The 23,716-nt window shown below is 52.8% G+C and overlaps 1 protein-coding gene across 3 annotated transcripts in view; it reads right to left on the reverse strand.

Moving 5' to 3' along the window:
- Positions 1–14,881: 14,881 nt before the first annotated feature.
- The window catches only part of LOC120394633 (E3 ubiquitin-protein ligase TRIM7-like), a 30,660-nt gene continuing 21,825 nt past the window's right edge, over positions 14,882–23,716 (reverse strand). For all 3 annotated transcript variants that reach the window (XM_039518879.1, XM_039518878.1, XM_039518880.1), the window contains 3 exons: positions 19,196–19,311; positions 17,792–17,824; positions 14,882–15,675 (listed from right to left, as the gene is read on the reverse strand). In XM_039518879.1, coding sequence (XP_039374813.1) covers positions 15,143–15,675; positions 17,792–17,824; positions 19,196–19,311 — 682 coding nt within the window. In that variant the 3' untranslated portion in view covers positions 14,882–15,142. The remainder of the gene's footprint in view (positions 15,676–17,791; positions 17,825–19,195; positions 19,312–23,716) is intronic.

A 23,716-nucleotide genomic window follows, 5' to 3' on the forward strand; every position in this document is an offset into this window, starting at 1 on the left:
GATCGCCTGGCGCGTGGAGGCATGGTCACCTGGAAAGATTCCCTGAGAGCACTCCACTCCTGGCTGAGCAAACAGGAAGGGGATTTTCAAAATCCCCAGAGAATTTAAAAGGTGGGACTGATGGTTGGACACCCGAGGGCAGGGCAGTAGAGTTCAAAGTGATGACCAGAGTGGCTAGAACAGGCATTGTGGGACACTTCTGGAGGCCGATCAGAGCGCATTAACAGACCAGGGCGTCCACACTGGCTCCGTGGCGCTCCAGCGGGGGGCGCATCAAACGTTATTACACTCACCGAGGTGGAGAACCAGGAGCGCTCTAGCCGCGGAGTCAGAGCGCTCTACGTGCCTGGCCAGTGTGGCCGTGTTGTGAGTTAGAAAGCAGGGATCGGCTGATGAGCATCATGGAGCACCAAGCGGACTCGATGCAGGCGCTCGTAGCCATGCAGACGGAGCAGTACCGCGCCCCCTGCAGCCCTCGTCTCACAACACTTTCCCTTGTGCCCCCATGTCACCGCTAACCCACTTTCCCCAACATCCTGGTTCTTATCGCCATCACCATGCAGTACAGCAAGCCTGAAGTGCAGCACTCATTGCACAGCACTCCAGACAGGAAGGCCGAGTAGGATAATAGGACTTACACAAATGTGTGATTGTGCCATTCCCCACCCCCTTGCCCTTTCCGTTTCCCAAGCAGTTGTCTTTCTTTTCAATAAATGGATTTTTTGGCTTTGAAAACATTATTATTGCATAAAGTAAAAGATACCTTAGCCCAGGAAAGCAACAGGCACTGCAAATCAGCTTAGCAAATACAGATTCCTACTAACATTGGAACCACTGCACTTCACTCCCGTGCAGGGCACCAAACGTCACTGGTGGCTTTCACCCTCAAACTGCTCCCTCAAGGCATCCCTAATCCTTGCAGCCCCGCGCTGGGCCCCTCTAATAGCCCTGCTCTCTGGCTGTGCAAATTCAGCCTCCAGGTGTTGAATCTCTGAGTTCCATGCCTGAGCGAATCTTTCCCCTTCCCTTCACAAATGATATGGCGGGTACAGCACACAGATATAACCGCGGGGATGTTGTCATCGGCCAGGTCCAGCTTCCCATACAGAGAGCGCCAGCGGCCCTTTAAACGGCCAAAAGCTCACTCCACCGTCATTCTGCGCCTGCTCAGCCTGTTGTTGAACTGCTCCTTGCTGCTGTCAAGGCTCCCTGTGTAGGGTTTCATGAGCCACGGCATTAAAGGGTAAGCAGGGTCTCCAAGGATCACAATGGGCATTTCGAATTCCCCTACGGTGATCTTCTGGACTGGGAAAAAAGTCCAGCTTGCAGCTTCCTGGACAGGCCAGTGTTCTGAAAGATGCGTGCGTCATGCACCTTTCCGGGCCAGCCTGCGTTAATGTCAATGAAGCACCCACGGTGAGCCACAAGCGCCTGGAGAACCATAGAGAAATACCCCTTCTGATTAACATACTCAGAGGCTAGTTGGGCTGGTGCCAGAAGTGGAATATGCGTCCCATCTATCACCCCTCCACAGTTAGGGAAACCCATTTGTGCAAAGCCAGCCACAATGTCATGCACGTTACCCAGAGTCACGGTTCGTCTGAGCAGGATGCGATTAATGGCCCTGCAAATTTGGATCAACACGATTCCAACGGTTGATTTTCCTACTCCAAACTGATTAGCGACCGATCGGTAGCTGTCGGGAGTTGCCAGCTTCCAGGTTGCAATAGACACCTGCTTCTCCACCAGCACGGCAGCTCTCAATTACATGTCCTTGTGCCGCAGGGTGGGGGCGAGCTCCTCACACAGTCCCATGAAAGTGGCTTTTCTCATCCAAAAGTTCTGCAGGCACTGCTCATCATCCCAGACTTGCATGACGATGTGATCCCACCACTCAGTGCTTCTTTCCCAAGCCCCAAAGCAGCGTTCCACAGTGGTGAGCACGTCCATAAATGTCACAAGTCCTCACTGTCAGTTTGGATCTCAAGGAGTAACTCGATTGCCAAACGTGGCGTGCTGGCGAGACTCATCAGCATATTCCTCAGCAGTTCAGGATCCAGTCCCACAGACCGAAAGGGAAGACAGAGCGCGCAGTATAAAAAACGTTGAAAGACGGTGCCAAATGTGGACGGAAGCACAGGAATTATTGGGATGCGAACCGATTCATCACAGGGCGTTGAGACAGGACCCAGAATGCCCCCCACACACCCTTCCCACAAGCCACAGCGCCAGAATGGGAAGAGGTGCTCTGTGGGATAGCTGCCCATAATGCACTGCTCCCAATGCCGCTGCAAGTGCAGCAAATGTGGCCACGCCCATGTGCTTGCTGCTGTCTGTGTGGACACACTGCAGCGCTTTCCCTACCGCGCTCTCTGAAGGCTGGTTTAACAAAAAGCGCTCAACATCTGCAAGTGTAGCCATGCCCTTAGCCTTCCTAATTTTATCCCTATGTGCTTGTGTTGTTTTTTTTTATATATTCATCGTTCATAATTTGGCCTACTTTCCACTGTTTGTGTGACTCTTTTTGAGTTTCAGATCAAAATTGTTGAAATGTTCCTTTTGACATTTCAGTGTGGATCGGTTCACAGTTTTGTTTCAAAACATCTTTTTATTTTGAAATTGTATCTTATTTTTTAAGTCAAAAGCAGAATGAAATATTTTGGTTTCATTAAAATGAAATGTGTTGACTGACCCAAAATAATTTTTTCCAACATTTTCATTTAATGGGAAATTTCAATTTTTTAAATTCTGATTCAGAATCAAAATACATTTTGAAATGTCAGAACTTCCCATGGAACAGAAATTGTTTCAACCACCTCTACTGAAAACACAACACAAGTGTTATCTAATGGCTCAGTAACCACAAGGCAAATTAAAAAAAAAACACATTTTTTTTAATCTTCCTCTCTCTCTCTTTTTTTTTTTTTTTAGAGCTTATTCATGATTTTTGAATACATGGTGTTGGCAATACTGAATGTAATTGAATGTTGTGACGTTATTGATATAAATCGGGACCATATAGAACATGGGTTGCAACCAAGGTCCTGTAGTGGCACCAAATTTTAGATAAAGGGGGTCATATAAGGTGTCTAAGACTAGGTTATGGGTTGCTGGTTATGATTATGCTGTCCGTGTGCATGTATCATTTTTAGTTGAAGTTATGAATATTGGCTTTATACTGTCTGTATTTCAAGTTGGTGCTCTGCTTCTGGGAAACATCCCAGACAAGTTGGTGTTAGCTCTGCTTAGTCTGCTGGATGGCCCATTAAGGACCATCAGCTACACAATTGACCCATGGAGAGAAGGCAGACACGCCTTGTGACTCAGCAAAGTGCAGGGACTGGCCCATGTGACTCCAGACTCCATTTTGCTGTAATTTTCCACAGTAAGGACAAAGAGGTTCTTAAACCTGGAAAAGCCTATATAAGGCTGATGCCTCATCTCCATCTTGTCTTCAATCCTGCTTCTACCTCTGGAGGGACTTTGCTACATGCTGAAGCTCTACACAAGGGACTGATGACCCATCCCAGCGGGGGATGTTCTCCAGAGACTTGATTTGAACCTGCAGTTTACGCCATCACTGCTACAAGCCTGAACTAAGAACTTTGCCATCACTGTATGTTATTGATTCCATTTAACCAATTCTAGCACTCATCTCTACCTTTTTCCCTCTATGAATAAACTTTTAGATTTTAGATTCTAAAGGATTGGCAACAGCGTGATTTGTGGGTAAGATCTGATGTGTATATTGACCTGGGTCTGGGGCTTGATTCTTTGGGATCGAGAGAACCTTTTTCTTTTATTGGGGTGTTAGTTTTCATAACCATTCATCCCCAGGACGAGTGGCACTGGTGGTGATACTGGGAGACTGGAGTTTCTATGGAAATTGCTCGTGTGACTTGTGGTTGCCAATGGGGTGAAACCGAAATCCTTCTTGTCTGGCTGGTTTGGTTTGCCTTAGAGGTGGAAAAACCCCAGCCTAGGGCTGTGACTGCCCTGTTTGAGCAATTGGTCCTGAATTGGCACTCTCAGTTGGGTCCTACCAGAACCGCATCATCACAAATGTTCCAAATAAATTAAGAAGCTGATTTAACGTGGCACTCTATAGTTCTGGATTTTTAATTTAATTGTTTAGATAATTGACAGGAAGTTTTTAAATGTTGCAACATACAGTAATTACATCTGTTATTTGTATTAGAAATGGATCTGATTAAATCGAGAACTTTGGCAAAGTTAGACTCCCAATCAAACTAACGTTGCAACTCTGATCTATTTCTAATTCACATCAGATTCTGTTTTGAAATTTCTAACTATGATGGCTGAAGTATAGTACCGTATAATGGCATATTTTTGCCATAATTCTGCCAATACTGTTGACCTCTATAAAGTTGAGGGATTTTATGATCTTACTTAATTCTGTTTATGGCAGCATGCGGAAATATTTGTTTAAAGTTTAATCTGTACAGAGGTAGTTCAATATATTCATTATTTTATATACCTGTCTCCTATCTCCTTATATTTTCTCCTTTCGAGAACTGAAGGATCCCAGGGCCCAGCGAACACATCACAACAGATCAGCAAGGAGGCAGGAGGCAGGCAGCTGCAGCAGGGAGCATGGAGGCCAGCTTCAATCGGGGATAGACACATTTCTGAGCAAAGTGAAAGTTAAACTAATTTTCCTCTTTCTAGTAGGTGCCATGGCCTCGAGAAGACAGGAAAAAGATCTCCAAGAGGCTGTTCTTCGTTCAGTTTGCTGGGATTATTGTAATGACATGGTGATTCTCAAGTGTGGAAAACCAGCAACGTCATAAAACTAGCTTCTTACAATCACAAGGCAGAGAAACAGAAGAGGTTTTATACAGGGAGATGTTGAGGAGACATGTTTTTAAGGCCTGCTCCATATATAGTTTTTGTACTGATCTGTGCTGGGGAGGGGTGGGATTTTTTTTCTTTTCTTTCTAACAGTTATATCAGCAACCCCCCCCCCCCCCCCCGCCGGTGCGAATACAAGTTGTGCTGGTATAAAGGTGCCTGATGCTACACCCACGCCCGCAGGGCTGCAGGGCTGTAATAGCACCAGGATGTGTAAAGCAGGGTACGATTTGTGTGCCCTAGAGCAGGGGTTCTCAAACTGGGGGTTGGGACCCCTCGGGGGGTCGTGAGATTATTACATGAGGGGTCAGGAGCTGTCAGCCTCCACCCCAAACCCCGCTTTGCCTCCAGCCTTTATAATGGTGTTAAAGATATAAAAAAGTGTTTTTAATTTATTAGGGGGGGGTCGCACGCAGAGGCTTGCTGTGTGAAAGGGGGTCACCAGGACAAACGTTTGAGAACCCCTGCCCTAGAGCGAGGGCATCCCCTGTGCAGGGAAAAATCCCCACGGGGGCAGGAAACCCCACCCCTTCCAGCTCACACAGTTTCCTTTTAATCCTTGCAGGGTGGGGGCAGCAGGGTCTGCTTCTCATACAGGATGGACAATGGCTGGGGGCCTGGCCCATTCCAGCAGATTGCTTGAAATCTGCGGCAGCAGGGGCAGGGCGCCCATATTTTCAAAATGAAGATCCAGGGTCCTGTTTTCCGGGGGAAGGAGGGGGAGGATCAGGGAGGAGAACTCGCCGGCTTCGGGAACTGGGGAAGAATTATGTCTGTTCCTTGCCATCTTTTCCTTCTCAGCCAGCAACACCCCCCGTGCTCCTTCTCTTCCCCCTCCATAGTAAAACCCGAGCCACGTTAAACACCTTTTCTAGCAGGGAGTCTTGAGAATCTCACTGATGTACCGTAATCACTGTGGCTGCAGGGCTCAAGCAGCTCGGCTGCACTTTTTGGGTAGGGGGCGGGGGGTAAAGAAGAATTAAACCTGCCACATGCCCCCAGTGTCTGTGTGTCACTGGGTTAGATCTGTTTGGACGGTGTCCCAGTGACTCCTCTCACTGACTCTCCCCGACATTCTCCGGCAATCCCAGCGCTTAGTGGGGGGGTCAGGAATTGGTTATGCGTAGGGGGAGGAGGGAAGATTACTTCTCAGGCCCACGTAGAAATGCCAAGGCCGGTGATATATCAAAACGTGCCCTGGCTGACAGTGTGGTTTGGAGACTGCTCAGAAAAGTCGCAGCGAGCATGAGCGGAGTGTGAGCACCTGTGCACGGAGGAAGTGAAGCCTCCGTCCAGCCCGTCCTGAGCTCAGTTTCCCTGTCCGGGAGGCCTAGATTCACAGTATTTACTTAAGTGCCTAAACCCCCGTTGGAGCCTCCACTGCAATTCACAAAACTCCTGCTGAGCCCTGTCGGTGCCTAAACTCTCTCGGCGTCTGTGTTTTCAGTAACTAGTTCCCTCAGCACCTGTGTTTCTGCTTCTGGCCCAGGGCCACCCAGAGGATGCAGGGGGCCTGGGGCAAAGCAATTTCAGGGGCCCCTTCCATAAAAAAATTGCAATACTATAGAACACTGTATTCTAGTGAGGAGTCCTGGGGGGTCTAGGGCAAATTGCCCCACTTGCTCCGCACCCACGGGCGGCCCTGGGAAAAATAAACCTTCCACATCTCGGCACAAACCCAGTTTTGAGAAAACTTCTTTACAAGATATCCCTGGTTCTCAGCACCAGCTAGTGCTAAAAGCCACTAAAGGTCATTAAAAGGGTTGGACAAATATTTTCTGTCAAAACTTTTTCTGGATCGAAAACTAGGGGTTTTGAAAAAGCAGAAAAAAATCACGGACAATGTCTGCTTTCCTTCAAAATTTGTTGTGTTTTTTTTTTTTAATTGAAAAGCTGAAATTAGGCTGCCAAAACCTGAACATGGTCTGGGGTTTCAGAAGTGTGTGGCCAAATATCTGCTGCTTGCTGCGTTTGATTGTTTAAAGAAACAATACAAAAAATCTGTTTAAAAAAAACAAAACAAAACTTTTGAACCACCTCAGCTTGTGACCAAACGCCTGAGCCCATCCAGTCAGAGATTTTTCCAGGTTTCTGATACTCTGTTGGCTTCCTTGACTCATATCGGTCTCCATAACTTTGGAACATAAGAATGGCCAGACTGGGTCAAACCAAAGGTCCATCCAGCCCAGCCCAGTATCCTGTCTACTGACAATGCCAGTGCCAGGTGCCCCAGAGGGAGTGACCCTAACAGACAATGATCAAGTGATCTCTCTCCTGCCATCCATCAGCACCCTCTGACGAACAGAGGCTATGGACACCATTCCTTACCCAGCCTGGCTAACAGCCATTAATGGACTTAACCTCCATAAATGCATCTGTTTCCTAGAGACTGGCTCCATGTGGTCCCTCACAAACTGGACATGGTTACTGTGGGTTTGTCTTTAACATAGCTTATGTACATACTCCACAAACTGAGCGTTTGAGCTTGTTCCAGAATCTGGGATGAGTCTATGTTGTGAAAACTGAAATGCTCAAAATAGCACATGCATGTGAATGGACACAGGGTGCTAAAATTAAATTAACCCAGGGGTTCTCAAAGTGGGGGTCAGGACCCCTCAGGGGGACACGAGGTTATTACTGGGGGTCGTGAGCTGTCAGCCTCCACCTCAAATCCTGCTTTGCCTCCAGCATTTATAATAGTGTTAAATATATAAAAAAATGTTTTCAATTTAAAGAGGTTTGCTATGTGAAAGGGGTCACCAGTACAGAAGTTTGAGACCCACTGAATTAACCCCTCTGAAGCCCCAGGAAATGTAGAGGGGGGGGTCGCCCTTGGTAGGTTGGGAAGGAGGTAGGTGGTGTAGGATATTGCTCTTCTCATGTGATCCCTCCCCCCGTGGCTAATTTGAAATGAAGTTGCCCTCCCCTGACACGAATCTCCCTGTGGCGCTGAAATTAAACACAGACCATCATTTGGCATGTGAGCAGTGACAGGGACGGTGGCCCTAAGGGAGAAGCTCAGAGCTCGGCTCCTCTGCCAGCCTCACACTGCTGAGTGAGCTGTAGGGTGGGGCAGGCTGCGCCCCCCAAACAGCCTGGCCCTGCCCCCATCCGACCCCCACCCGCTTCCTGCCCCCGACTGCCCCCCTTAGAATCCCCGACCCAGCCCCATCCCTGTCCCCTCACCATCCCCAGAGACCCCAACCACCACCACCACCACCCGGGACACCCCTGCTCCCCAACCCCATCCACCCCTGCTGAGCCGACAGACCCCCCCCCGGAACGCCCCCAACCCAACCCCATCCCATTCCCTGTCCCCTGACCGCCCCACCCGGGACTCCTGCCCCTTAGCCAACCCCGGCCCTTACCCCGGCGCCCCCTCACGCGGAGCCTCAGCGCGTCCACGAGCTTCCCGCCCAGAGCCGCGTGGGGAGAGGGCGGGGCTGGGAGCTGAGCTCAGCCCGGAGCTCGCAGCCCCGCCCCCTGCCCGCGCGGCTCGGAGGGAGCGGGGCTCAGGGGCCCATCAGAGACTCGCTGCGGCGCTGCCCGGGGCGCTGTTGGACGCGCTGAGACGCCAGGGGCGGGGGCGGGGGCGGGGCCTCCGCTGGTCTCTTGCCCCCCCCCAGCGGCCCCGGGCAGTAGCCGGGAGCGGAGGGCCCCCCCCGCCCGTGGGCCCGGGGCCGCCCCAAGCCCGCCGGGGCCCGGCTCAGCCGCTCTGAGGCGCCGGGGCCGGGGCGGGAGCAGCCGCGGGGGCAGCGGGCGGCGCGGGCCCGGCGGGCGGGAGCCGCACGGGGCCTGGCGGGGGCGTCCCCGGGGCCGGGCCTGACCCCGCGCTGCGGCTCCCGCCCCGGGGCTGGCGGGTCCGGCCCGGCCCGGCCCGGAGCGGCGCCCGGGCGCGACCCTCCCGCGGGGACACCGGGCTGGGTCCCACCCGCGGCGTGGGCAGCGGCACGTGACCCGCGTGGCTCCAGCCCCTCCCCCTCCGCTCCGGCTTCTCCCGCCGGCTCAGCCCAGGGCCCGGCCGGGCAGTTCCGAGCCCGGCTCCGGCCCGGCCGGCTCAGCAGCCCCGGTGCTCGGGGGCTCCCGGCCCCTCCGGTGGGTCCCGGAGCAAATGCAGCTGCCTCTGGGGCTGAGCCCCCCCGGCCCCGCTGTGCCACGCGCGCCGGGGCCGGGCGCTGCTCGGGCCGGTGCCGCCGGGGCTCGTTCCCGCCGGGTCAGCGGCTCCTTTGTGCATCAAACCATCGCCGCGTGTCACCGGCGCTCAGAGCTGCTGGGGCTCACCTGGCCAAGCCCCCGCCCCGCACTCCCCTGGTCGCCCTTAGTCAAGGGTAACAGACTCCTCCTGGTCTCTGTCGCCCGTCTGGGCAGGGGAGGAGTAAAGGGCTTGTGGAACCGTGGAGCGATTCTGCAGGGACAGCGGCCTAGGCGGAGTCAGGAAGAGCAACTGCGTTTCACGTTTGCACCCGGACTTAATTCAAATTGGGCCTCAGCTGTAGACAAACCCTAACAGAACCCAGGAGTCCTGGCTCCCAGCTCCCCCATCCTTCCCTGCTCCAACCCACCAGACCCCCCTGGTCTTCCAGAGACAGGTTAGAACTCAGGAGCCTAGGGATGGAGATCAGGGCCAGATTCGGATCTCAGTGACTCTGGTGTAAATCGAGAAGCCAGTGGAATTGCTCCAGTGTAACTGAAATCAGACCCAACGTTTCATTTTCCACCGGCTCCATTCCCCCAGCGAGGCTGAGTCCTCCACACACTCATCTCAGCTGTGCCTCAAAGGGAGATCTCAGACCCCATGACCCTTCCCACTTTCAGAGCTAGTGTGTTAGTTACCAAGCCTCCATCCACTCCCATTCTCCACCGGCACCTGGGACCGGCACGAGGGACCGATGATGGATCCCTGTGCCTTGATTTCCACCCGCCCGGAGGTGCTGAGCGTGGAGAACATCGCCAAGCTGCGGAATCGGTTGGCGTCCCTGGGTGGCCTTTCTCGCCCCATGGAGGAGTGTCTGGACCACACGCTGCTGACGATCAGCCAGGAGGCCGGCTGCCTGTAGGAGAACGCCCGGCTGGTGACCCGCTGCGAGGGGCAGCAGCTGGTGTTTGTCTCAGGCCAGGGCGAGAGCAACATCCAGGTCTCCTACGGCCATGGGGTGCCCTGCTATGAAGTGCCGCTCCCCAGCTTTAACAGTCCAGTAGAGAAGTTACCCAGCGGGATGTTGGTGCTGAGCCTGCAGAACCTGGACAAAGTGATGGTCAAGATGATCTGCTGGAGGGAGATGACCAAAGGGCTGAAGTCCTGCTTGGAGCGGGCACAGAATGGGTTCTCCAGAGAGCCCCAGTGCATCCAGGACAACGCCAAGATGGTGATGAAGAGCGACGGGCGGGTGCTGGGGTTCATCTCTGGGGAAGGGGCAAACACCATCCACGTCTTCCAGCTCCAAGACGGAAGCACCCAGTACACCATCGATGTGTAGAGTAGAAGCCCTGGAGCACGTTGACACTGGGCTTCGGAGTTTGCAGACAGATCCCTGCTTCAAAGAGCTTGCAGATAAGGTCTTCCTTCCTCCTCCCAGTATCAGGGGGTAGCCGCAGGGCCGGGTCCAGGTTTTTTGCCGCCCCAGGCAAAAAAAATTTTGGCTGCCCCCCGTCCCAGCCCTGGGCTCCTCGCCACAACCCCCTGCTACCCCAGCCCTGGGCTCTCCCCTCCCCCCCCACCGCCGCCCCAGCCCTGGGCTCTCCCCACCCCAACCCCAGCCCTGGGCTCTCCCTCCCCGCTGCCCCAGCCCTGGGCTCTCCCCTGCCGCCCCAGCCCTGGGCTCTCCTCCCCACCCCCACCCCAGCCCTGGGCTCTCCTCCCCGCCGCCCCAGCCCTGGGCTCTCCCCCACACACACCCTGTGCTGTCCCAGCTCTGGGCTTCCCCTTTTCCCCCCACCTGCACCCTCCGTCTGCCGCAGCCCTGGGTCACTGGTAACTCGCTCCCAGGGCGGGTCATTCAGCAGGAATTTTGGATGTGCACAGAACACAGACAGGATTGGTTCCCATATGGTTACAGAGCTGCAGTAAAGGGGAACAATTTTCAGCTGGTGGGATTGGAGGAGATCTGGATGCAGATTATAAGACTGTCCTCCATAAATGAGGAAAAGTTGAGGTGCCTTTATTATTGTTTTGTTCCACTCTTTCTTTCTATGGGGAATTTGCCAATGCAGTATCATTGGGGGGGGGCGGCTGTGGGTGCCGCTTGGGAGCACAGCAGCATGTAGGCAGCAGCGTGTCTGGAGCTGCACAGAGCCAGACACGCTGGTCTGAGTGGCTCTGGGAGCTGTCGTTCCCTGGTTAGCTCCCTGCCTATAGAGCCAGCCCCGGAGCAGGGAAAGAACTACATTTCCCAGCATTCCCTTGGCCACGACCCACTGGAAAGGAAGGGGAGGACCTTACGCTGCAGCCTGTGCTGTGACTGGAGAGTTGCACTGTGAATGGGGAGGGATACAGTATTTTAACATTAAAAAACAGGACACTGGGAAGCCCCACCCTGCCACCATCCACTCCCTCCAACTGCCCCCCACAGAAACCCCAACCCATCCAACCCCGTCCCTGATCACCACCTCCCGGGACCCCTGCCCCTAACTGCCCCCAGGACCCCACCCCATCTAAGCACCACTGCTCCCTGTCCCCTGATTGCCCCTCCTGAGACCCCCCCAACTTCCCCCCAGGACCCCACCCCCTACCTGTCCCCTGACAAACCCCTGGGACTCCCATGCCGATCCCACCGCTGCCTGTCCCCTGACTGCCCCTGAACCATCCAACCCCCTTCTCCCTGCCCCTGACTACCCCCAAACCTCCGCCCCATCCAACCTCCCCTGCTGCCTGTCCCCTGACTGCCCCCCCGGAACTCCCTACCCCTTCTCCAACCCCTAGCCCCCTTACCGTGCCACTCAGACCAGCGTGTCTGGCTCTGTGCAGCTCCAGACACGCTGCTGCCTACATGCTGCCGTGCTCCCATGGCACCCACAGCCCCGCCCCGCACATACACCCAGCACCTGCCTTCCAGCTCTGAACACCTCACAATTCAGGAGTCCTCAAGCTCAGTTTGGGCAGCTGTTACTTCATTTCTCCCAAATCAAATACACTGATCCACTGTAACTTGCTGTAGAAAAAGTAGGATAAAATTGAGCAAGAAATGCTCCCCAGTGGTTCTCAGGACTGGAATTGCTATTTTCAACAGCCAGTGCCTTTTTTTTCTTCTTTTTTTTTTTTTTTAAGTTTTATTTGTTTAAAAGGAAGACAGTGATATTGCATTGGCAAATTCCCCAGAGAAAGAAAGAGTGGAACAAAAGAATAATAAAGGCACCTCAACTTTTCCTCATTTATGGAGGACAGTCTTATAATCTGCATCCAGATCTCCTCCAATCCCACCAGCTGAAAATTGTTCCCCTTTACTGCAGCTCTGTAACCATATGGGAACCAATCCTGTCTGTGTTCTGGGCACATCCAAAATTCCTGCTGAATGACCCGCCCTGGGAGCGAGTTACCAGTGACCCAGGGCTGCGGCAGAAGGAGGGTGCAGGTGGGGGGAAAAGGGGAAGCCCAGAGCTGGATGGGTCAGGGGGGCAGTCAGGGGCCAGGCAGTGGTTGGATCGGCATGGGAGTCCCAGGGGTTTGTCAGGGGACAGGTAGGGGGTGGGGTCTCAGGAGGGGGCAATCAGGGGACAGGGAGCAGTGGTGCTTAGATAGGGGTGGGGTCCGGGGGAGCAGTTAGGGGCAGGGGTCCCGGGAGGTGGTGATCAGGGGATGGGGGGGTTGGACGGGTTGGGGTTTCTGTGGGGGGCAGTCGGAGGGAGTGGATGGTGGCAGGGTGGGTCTTCCCTCCCCCTGGAGTGTCCTGTTTTTTAATGTTAAAATATTGTATCCCTCCCCATTCACAGCGCAACTCTCCATTCACAGCACACGCTGCCGCATAAGGTCCCCCCCTTCCTTTCCAGTGGGTCGTGGCCAAGGGAATGCTGGGAAATGTAGTTCTTTCCCTGCTCCAGGGCTGGCTCTATAGGCAGGGAGCTAACCAGGGAACTACAGCTCCCAGAGCCACTCAGACCAGCGTGTCTGGCTCTGTGCAGCTCCAGACACGCTGCTGCCTACATGCTGCTGTGCTCCCCCGCGGCACCCACAGCTCCCCCCCCCCCCCCGCCCCGCACATACACCCAGCACCTGCCTTCCAGATTTGAACACCTCACAATTCAAGAGGGCTCAAGCTCAGTTCTGGCAGCTGTTACTTCATTTCTCCCCAATCAAATACACGGATCCACTGTAACTTGCTGTAGAAAAAGTAGGATAAAATTGAGCAAGAAATGCTCCCCAGGGGTTCTCAGGACTGGAATTGCTATTTTCAACAGCCTTTGTTTCTTTTTCTCTGTACTTTTCCCACTGTGGGGAGTATTTTCTCATGCATATAACCTTGATGACAGCATCTGCTTTCCGCCCATCGTATCTAGTATTGGCTGCATCTAGTGCCAACCGGCCTTGCAGCAGCTGCCAGCAGTCAGCACAGAGCGCGGGAGTTACAAACGTTTAGTGAGGCGAACAGACGCGCTTCACAGAGAGGTACTTGGGTTCACGTAGGCCCAGAGCCAGTCTCCCGAGTTACCTAGATTTATGCCTAGTGACACCAACACTCCCATCACTTCTTCTTCCCCCTCTGCTCCAGGGTCCATGTCAGTGGCACCTAATCAGTGGGGCCAGCCTGCATTCCCTCTTCATCCCGTCGCCCCCCCCCCGCCCCATCATGTGCTACTGCAGGGGGCTCAAATTCCACCCGCAGCCCGCGAGCCTCCCCAATGTGGCCCGTGGGGCTCCAGCAGTTTCGGGGCCAAGTGGCCCCACCCGCTGCCCCCCCCACAGTGCTCTCCCCCCCCAGGGACCCAGCTCCACGCGTCTGCCGGCCCCTCCCTGAGGCCCCGGGATGAGGCACCCCAAGTGCCCCTGCACCCAATGGGAAACTGCAGGGCTGTGCCTGGGGGCAGCAGCACATGGAGGCCCCCCTGCCCCGCCTTGGAGCCCCAGGTAGCGCTGCCCCCACCCCTCCCAGAGCCTGTACCCCACCCCACATACCCTCCCACCCCAACCCCATCCCAGAGCCTGCACCCCCATCCCACATACCCCTCCCACCCCAACCCCTCCCAGAGCCTGCACCCCGCCCCACATACCCCCTCCCAGCCCCACACTCCCTTGTAGAGCCTGCACCCCACCCCTTCCCCACATACTGCCTCCCAGAGCCTGCACCCCATCCCACCCCCCAACTCCTCCCAGAGCCTGCACCGCACCCTTTCCCCAAACTCCCTGCCAAACACGCCCACCCCCTGGCCCACAGATCAGTGTCGGATCCTCCCTTGTGTCAGGAACCACAGATCTCAGAGGGGTTCAGAGCGGTCGCCGTGTTAGTGTGTCCCAGGAAAAACAGCGCGGAGTCCTTGTGGCACCTTAGAGACCAACACGTTTATTGGGCAGAAGCTTTCGTGGGCTAAACCCCCTTCATCGGCTGCAGGGAGTGGAACATACAGGGGGGAGGTATAAACACACGGCACGTGAACAGAGGGGAGCTGCCGGACCGAGTGGGGGCTCAGTGCTAACGAGCCAATTCAATTAAGGTGGAAGTGGCCTGTTCTCAAGAGTTGGCGAGACTCAAACGCTGCCCCCAGGGCGCTTAGGAGCTCGTCAGGCCGAACCCCCCACCCAGTGTCCTGCTAACGCAGCTGGAAGAGCCGCTGAAGGGGAGCAGAGGACTCCAGTCCTGGGCTCTGATTGGGGGAACCCTGGGGGGCCCGACGGGTCCCCAGCCTCTGTGCACCCCAAGCCAAGGGGCAGGACATTGTCTGTGCAGCTGGGTCCTCCCTGCCCAGCTCTGCTTCCCCTGCGACACCTGCCCCTGGTCTCCTGGGAACCTCCCCCGCCTGGCGCCTGGTTTGCCCTCTGGGCTGTCCCCTCCAGCCCCCTCTTCAGCCAGGCTCCCCCCCTGCTCTCCCCTCCCCCCCAGTTGAGGGGTCTCTCCCTGGTGCTCGTCTGGGTCCCTCCCACAGGGGGGCTCCCTCCTTCCTTGGTGGGACCCCCCCACTCCACACAGAGTTGGCCTCCCAGGAGCACAGAGACTGATCCTAGAGCGCCTCACACAGACCTCCACAGCCATAGAGCTCCGGGTAGACCATCACCCCCCTTCAGCCCAGGAGCGGAGGGGGGGGGGCTGAGTCCTCCAGGGTCATAGAGATCGGGGGGTAGGGGCTAGAGGAGCCGCACACTAACACCAACCCCACTACAATCAACAACCAGGAAGATCGGGCGGATTCTCTCCCCGGCGAAAGAGGCCGGCGGGAAAGTGACGATCGGGTCCCCGGTACCAGCATCGAAAAACGCCACCTGGCCCTGTTCATAGTCCAGATACACCCGGATCTTGCGGGGTGCTGAGCTTGGGGGGAAGGGGATGCTCTGCTCAGGGGACGTGAGAGCCCAGTACTGATCCTCACTGCATAGCACAGCCCAGATCCCCCGCTCAGGGGTAAAGCGGATCCATCCCTTCCTGTTCACAGACTCTCTGGCCACCCCCACAGCCCAGACTCCCCCCTCCTCCTCCACCTCCACCTCCCAGTAGTGTCGGCCGGAGGTGAATCCCTCACAGCCCAGCACACAGGTCCAAGTGTCAAATCTCTCAGGGTTGTCGGGCAGGACCTGCCATGTGTCTACCCATCTCACACTTTTCCGATCCGCAGACAGGATGAGGTAGGGACTGGCCGTGTCTGGATCCAGAGTCACGTTCGCTGCAGAGAGAGAATCAGAGCGTGAGGGGCAGAGCTCAGCCCTGGGGCAGGGTCTGATCGTGTCAGTGACAGAACCTGCCCAAGCTGGGGAGTGAACCAGGCAACCTCCCCCCTCCCGGATTTACCCAGCTCTGCACGGGGAGCAGCGCTGAGATCTCAGCCCTGGGCCGGGGGGATTCACACCCTGACAGAGCCAGTTCAGGGACAGAGCGAGAGGATCAGCTCGGCTGAGCCAGGCCCCAGAGTCTGAGTCTCAGTGATTCCATCCTTGTGCTGGGGGGGAAGATGAAGGGGGTCAGAGGGAGTTGGTTTTAAGCCACCTTTGTCCTTCCTTTAGTCTGCCTGGCCCCTCGCTCCAGGGGCCTCAGGGCTGCGAAGCAGAGAGCAGCCAGAGTGTGATGCCTCCTGTCTGTGCCCCCAGCAGAGCCGCCCCTGGGGAGTGCGAATCGGGGCGACCACACCGGGCCCTGCGCTTTGGGGGGCCCCGCGGGCTGCTGCGATTGGCTGGCGCAGTCGGTCCCAGAAGAGACGAATCTGTCACTTCCGCCCCGGACCCCGCACCCCCGTAGAGCCGGACCTGGCCCCCAGCCTGGCCCCAACCCACTGCTACAATAACGGCTGGGGGCAGAGTTGCTGTGCAGCCCCTGTGCCAACTTCACACGGACCGGGGGGGGTGGGGCTCCCTGGCACCGGAGCTATTTTCTGGGGTCTGTTTCCAGGCACATCAAGACCCCTTTGCTCTGACAGAGCAGCACGAACGGGCCTGACAGTCAGGCCCTGGAACCTTTCCCCACCTGCACCCACCTCTCCCCACAGATGTGATCAGAGACCCTGGCAGCACAGGAGGCTCCCAGCAGATCACAGGGCCCAGCAATCAGGACATTTTAAAGGATTCTGTTGTGGGTTTTAGCTCAGTCTCTTGGTGTTTGCACCCCCTGGCCCCTCCCCAGGGCTGCGCATGTGACAGTCAGTGCTGCCCACTCTCCCGCATGTCCTGGGGAAGGGGATTTTGGCTCCTGCTGCAGGAGTTCTCACCCCACATCTGCCCATCTCCTGCCCAGCAATTAATCCTGTCCCACAGCCCCCATCAGCTCTGTCCCCATCCAACCCCCCCAATTCAGTCCCCCAGCGCCATCATCACCCCCATCAGTTCAGCACCCCTATCCACTGCCCTCAGTTCACCCTCCCAGCACTCACCCTCTGCTCAGACCCCACCAGCAATACAGCCCCCTCTCAGCCCATCAGCCCCCCAATCACTTCAGGCCCCCTGCAGCCCCCAGGCCATAATAAAGCCTCCCAGCCCCACCTCTGCTCCTCCTGGGGATCTTCACCCTGCCTAGGCCTGGGGGCTACAGTGGGGACCCCTCTCCCACTTTCCAGACTGGCAGGGGAGCAGCCGCACTGGGGTGGTGACAGCGGGAGCCCCAGCCGCGCCCAGGGCAGCTGACAGGATTTCTAAGTAAAATTCAGCCTAATTTTTAGAGCTCTCAAATGTCGAGATTTTTTTTTTCAGCCACGGCTCTATGGTGAGATCATGAGTGAGGCTTAATTTTACTGAGAAATCGCATCTCTCACGATTCATTCATGAGAGTTGGCCTGTCTGCGAACAGGTGATGTCTACCGAACCCCTTCTGACATTTTTAACATTTTTTCTTTTGACCTATAAAGTAGAGAGAAAACAGAAATGTCTATTTTTGTATGTTGGATTTTCCCATTCTTCACTGTACCACTTGTGCATTTGCTAATAATAATAATATGGCCAGGGGATGTGATGTATGCGCATAAAGAGTTCTGAGAACGAGGTGAGATGTTCCTCTCTGATTTGCCAAAAGGCTCATTTTTAAACTCTTAGCTCTCTGCGGAGATCCACTGCTCGCCCCCTCTCTCGCACCCCAGCCCATCTGGGTAACCCAACCGCTAGTTACAAATTCTAAATTCAAATAGAGAAAAGAATCGACTTTTCTGTTTTTAGGAAAGATCTGGGCAGCCACCAGGAATATGTTGCTCAGCTCCTGTCAAATGCAAAATTGAAACAAAACCTGAACTATGGTGCTGCCAAGGAGCCCCCATAATTCATAGGAAAGTTTTCACTCCACCTTTGATACGAGAAATTTACCTTTGTCCAACCGCTGTCTGGACGAGAGTGAGTCTAGAGGAAGAAATGGGGGAAAGACTAAATGTCAGGTTGTCGTGTTTAGGGATATATTCACATTGTTAATGTTCTAACACAAAAGCAAAATGAAAGGAAAACAAACTTTATGAAGTTCCAGTGAAGGAGATTAAGTGCAAATCAGACCAGTACAAATCATTCCACACGTCACTAAATAACCCCAAACATTAAAACTAAGGACATGACCTAAGGTAACATGACAGACCCAGAGATGTTTTACCAGCAATTACACACCTGTGGCTGGCCCATGGCAGCTGACGTGGGCTCGCAGGGCTGGGGCACTGGGGCTGTTTCATTGCGGGGTAGATGCTCGGGCTTGGGCAGAGGCCTGGGCTGTGGGACCCTGTGACGGGAGAGGGTCACAGAGCCCAGGCTCCAGCCCAACCCCGAACCTCCTGAGCCGGAGTCAGCGGACACGGGCCAGCCACAGGTGTTTAATTGGTGTGTAGAGAAACCCTCTGAAACCAACACATCATTCACAGACAGACCAACACACAGACACTGTGTCACTGATTAGCATTCAATCATTAGCACTCAGTAAATCTGGCTCATCCTTCCTGGCAGCCCTGGGGGTCTCATTCTCTGCAGCTCAGGAGGATAAAAGGTGGAGAATCTCTAAAGCAGGGGTGGGGAACCTACCTCTGCGAAGAGCTGCGGGAACTAGGAACGCGGGGGGTTCCCATTTGCTGGCCCCGCACCCAGGACTCTGCCCCAGTCCCCAGGTATGGTCCCAGCCTCAGCCCCCTTACCCCATCCTGCCCCCCTCAGAGCCACAGCCCAGTCTTGGCCCCCGCTCTGGGGAGAGGGGGCACAGACAGGGGTAAGGGGGGTGCCAGGTAAAATGTTTGGGGACCACTGGCTTTCAGCTCCCCCACTGTAAAAATTCTTCCAGCACCACTGCCTCTGCAATCCCTGCGCGGCCTCCACACCCCCTCTTTGTCCCCCTGCGGGTGAGTGGTCAGCGACTGATTTTTTCTGTGGGTCAATGGCCTGTGATAAAAAAACGGTTCCCCAGCCCTGCTCTGAAGCAAGAGTGGGACTGTGGTGACACCGGAGGCCTTGCACACAAACAATCCAAACAAACATACTCCAGAAACAGTGAATTCAGCAGGAAGCTCAAGCTCAGGTTAATGTTCACAGCTGCTAAGAAAGGAAACCCCCAGGGAGTCCGAATGCAGCCCCCTAACCCAGTGTGTGTGGGCCGTACTGAGAGCTGGGTAGGGAATTCATAGCTTCCAAATGATTAGCTGACTATCTCCATCCACAATCATTGTCCCTAAGAGATTTCCCCAACTCTGTCAATTATCAGTGTAACATAGGTGAGAAAATCGCCAGGTGACTGTTTATTACCTTTGAATTTCTTCACTATGGTCTCCAGAACTGCAGAGTTTTGAGAAGATTTCCCGATTCTCCATTTCAGTTCAGAAGAAAAGGCCACTGGGTTCTGAAACTTCTCCCTCTCATATCTGAAGAACAACCCAGTGTTACTCCTTGTGAAGTTCGGTCATATTTGTGTTTTACTAATGTAAGCGGGGGAATGGCCCCGCTATTGTGGGGAACTTTCCTGGCTTCTGTGCTACCCCGGTGAAGTGGGCTAGCAAAAGGATCTGAGTCCTCGCTCCCACTTCCTTTACCCAGAGGCCTCCCTGCCCTTGAGGACTCTCCTGTTTGGCAGAGTTCTCGTAGCCCCAACAAGACTGGGCCCAGGATTCCTGGGGGGCTCAACCCCCAACCCTGCTGTGGCCACCTAGGACAGGGGCTAAGGTGTCCCCACTCCGGGGTACCCTCTCTGCACTGGGCACCTCCCTGACCCACTGATTATTCCAGACAATTTAAAGCAAATACAAGTTGTTTACTTAACAATCAATTTAAAGAAAAGAATAAGAATAAATGGGAACGGTTACAGGTGTTAGGCCTGAATAAAGATGTAGCACAAAAACCAGTTATGCCAATCTGACTGAAGTCAGCATGTTTCATAAAGCCCTGGGAAAAAGTGAGATAAGAAAGGGAGGTGCATTCCTCAAGTTACCAGCTGCGTTAACTCCTGTCTTCCAGTGTCTGCTGCTTGGCAACTATGCTGATAAGAAAGTTGCTGGGGCATCACAACTTGCTTACATTATAAAGAAAGACAGATGTGCTTTGTTATTAGGGTTTGTTACTAACCAAAGGGGGGTGGGATATGGGTTGTGTGAAGTGAATAATTTATGACGTAATAAAACTGTCTATATAGGCTAGTACTAAGCTGTAAAGGCTGCTGGTTCTCTTCGGATACGAGCAGTTCTTTACTGACACGTGCACTTGTCAATAAAGAGCTTTTGTTTTGGACCTTGCTGGTGTTGCCTGTCTCTCTGCGGTCAGACAACGAACTTTGCTGTTGGGGTTCGAGTCCCCGACATCTTTGGCGACTCCGGTCGGGACTTTGTCTGACTCTCCGGCGGGGGATCAGACTCTGAGGCAACGCAGCGCGCATCCTCTGGTTTAGAGGAGCCTTGCCTGGTAATCTGATCTCTGCGTTGGCGATAAGGCGAGTTCTGTGAACCAGCTGTAGCTCGTAGAAATCCAGCAACATCCACCTACCTGTTGAGTAGAGTCAAGGTTGCCTGGGTTAGAGTCCCAGTGCAGATTGTCGGGGTTTGAGTCCCTGACAACTTAGGTCTGGGTTAGAATCCCAGTCCAGGTCTGGGTTAGAGTCCCAGTCCAGGTTTGCACAGGATCCAAGTAGTCTGGGTTAGAGTCCCAGCCTGGGTTTGAGTCCCAGTCCAGGTGTTCGAGTCCCCTGGAGAGGTAAGTGAGCGCTCGACGCGGGAGGTGGGGGTTAGAGTCCCTTTACCTCGACGCGGGGAAGGGGGGTTAGAGTCCCCTTATCAAATGGGACAAGTTGGCAGTAAGTGCCTGGGGGACGCCCCATTGTCTCTAATACTTAAAAATTGAAAGAAGATTTCTGGAACTGGGTAGCTTTTGGAGCTGTATGTTTAAAGCTGTATGGAAAGCTCTTGTAAAAAAAAAATCCCCCAGCATATGCCCCAGAGCCACACTGGGAGGAAGACTGTCCGTGGGGACGTCTGTCTCTGTTGGGCTCACGCCATCTGAATTTATTGACTGTGCAGCAAGATAAGATGCATCGTGGTAATAGGAAATAATGGCTTTGGTGTGTGTGTAAGTGGAAAATGGGGGACAGTCTAAATATTCCACCTCACCCCCTAAGGGTACCCCAGCATATTATATGTACGTACATTATGGTCTTAAAACCTGCAGGTATTTAGAGAATTGGAATCTTTACACGCATGAAAATCTATCTAAACAATGCCCATTAGAAGGTACCTTCAATCTAGATAAGATCATATATCTCAAAGGAGCTTTTAATCACCAAAGAAAAGCCTCTGACACAGTGTGAGCAATTTGTCTAGGAACGGGTTAATTTGAAATTCAGCTTGACTTGGTGAAACTGGAGAAGCCACAGGCTGGAATCTGAACTGGAATCTCTGAAAGAGACACCGCAGGAGATTCCAGGGTGTAAAGAACAGCTCTCCCGAGAGCGGGAGCATGTTGGAAATTCTGAACAAGCTGCATACAGGATAATCTCCCGTCTACCTATTCCCCTTCTCTGAACGTTATATAGACGTGGCCAGTTTGGACATGTGTGAGTATTAAAGTGGCTTAAGGGTTGAAGCATTCATGTTCTTCCTGAGTAATGTGGGAGTGTTCCCAACACTCTTCATTGTTGTTTTATTATTTCTAATGAAGCTTTAAAATTTGATTATATGGTGTGTTTCCCCAATGTCCTGCAGTGTCAGTCTGATCACCTGACATGAGGCATAAATTGGTAACAGAAATTTGTCACAGTTTGGTGAGCAATTGAGAATGGGGGAGCCCTGCAGAATTTACACCATCTATTTGTTTTACCCTTGTTATTTTATGTTTGTTTTGTTTGGTACGGTTGGTGTTATATGTTGAGGATTGCATGATTAAAGGTGAGCCCACTCTCAGCTGCAGTGAGTCTGAGAACTGGAGAGGGGTTTAGCATTTTTCTCTCCACCCTGGTTGACCGGAAGGGTGGCAGGTGGATCTACCCCAGTCGTAGCAGGACTGGGCAATAGAGTAGTTGGAGAAAAGGGAAGAGATGTGTACTTGATAACTGGAATTGAGCAATTAAAGGCATAGATCATGAACCAGGCGGCAACTCAAACCTGCGCTAGGGCAAGTTGCAGGCCTTGAGACAGGACTTCCAGTTAGAAAAGGAAGCCCTGGCTAAGCAAGTACCAGTCCTTCAGGGACTTGTTAAAATTTAACCATTTGTGCTCAGCATACGCCGTAACAGCAGTGTGTTTGCTACAAGAGGAAATTGAATAGTTAAACGCCAATGAGCTATGCATTTTTGCCTAGGTGGCAAGCCTCACAAGGGAGGACTCGGGTAGTCTTGTACATAAAAATGTTTTAGGGCAAAGACCAGAAGGGTGGGGGCTAGTTACGAAGCCCACCCTCCTGGCTACACTTGTAGTGACGGTTCAGCGAGGAAAACAGGATCGGGCCCAGGCGAGCAGGCAACAGACAGAGAAATTGGAAAACAGGTTGAAAACTTTTCAGGGTGTAGTGACAGGAAGGAGTAAGTGACTATAAGCATGGGGATTTAAAATACTCAAAAGGATATTTGAAATGGCAATCTGAATTAATAAGTGGCTGTTAGGAGACAATCAAGTGATTTAAAGGAGAGTGAAAAGTTAACTCTTTAGTTGCTGGAGGGAACAGCAGTTGAACTTTGTAAATGTACTAAAGAGAAAAGTTCTTGGTGTCTTTGAAATGTTTGTAAATAAATTCAGGCAAAGAAATTCTTAGATTGTAATCATTTGGCTATGAACAATTTCCTTAAATTAGCTGAAGAACGTATACAGTGCTATGTAATTAAAATTGTATTAGGCTCTAAGCGCACTGTGAGTGATGATGTTTTCTTTCAGTGTTTACAAGCAGGAGTTACAAGTAAAAAGCAAGCCAGAAAGCATCTGTGTTAATGCAAATTATCTAATTAATATGGGGTAATTCCCCTGTTTTGCCTAAAATCAACAGGAGTATTTGTATATTTTAAGTAATAATTGACTGCCCAGAAGGGGTAGACCCTCTGTTTTTGTCTTTCAGATAATTAAAGAAAACTGATGCCAGCTGAACAGCATTCAACGTACCATGATTTGATGGCACAGTAAAAATTATGTTTTTTGTTCTATGTTCTGTCTTGTGGTGTTTGTCTTGTGGCCAGAATTGATGTGTTTAATATTTTTATGGGATGGTCTGATTTAAAATCAAGCTGCAGTGTTGGATTGAAATGCAGATATTTGTTTTGTTCAACTTAGAATACAAAGTGTTTGGATACATCAGAAAAATGTGATATACTAAAGTCTTATACATTTTCTTAAGTAAGAGAAAGAAATTTTATTGGCCAAATCTTTTCATTGAAAATTGTTATTAGAATTTGCATACCAACAGTCTTTGGAAGCAAGGACATGAAAAGTTAACCCACTCCCCATATTGTACATGGGATCCTCCTGGCTACCTTAGACTGCTAGCCAGAGAGCTGGGGATGGTGGGAAGCTATTGAACTAGAGTTTGTATTGAATGAACTCATCAAAGTGGGTGTGCTTGTCCTGGTTTGTTGTTTTAAAGCTCTGTAATAAGGTTATTTTAGTTAAAGGGTATATGTGGCATATATTAAATAATAACACTAAGGTACTGTAAAACAGCAATGTGTATGTGTTCATTGTTAACAAAAGGTGCATAAGTAAAAAGTAAAAGTTTCTTTTGTAGGTTACAAAAAAAAAAAAGCCGAGGAGGGAAAAGGAAAAAGGACAAGTTGACTGAGAAAAAATTGTTAACATGCTTGGT

Source organism: Mauremys reevesii, unplaced genomic scaffold, assembly GCF_016161935.1.
Source record: "Mauremys reevesii isolate NIE-2019 unplaced genomic scaffold, ASM1616193v1 Contig70, whole genome shotgun sequence".
NCBI lineage: Eukaryota > Metazoa > Chordata > Testudines > Geoemydidae > Mauremys > Mauremys reevesii.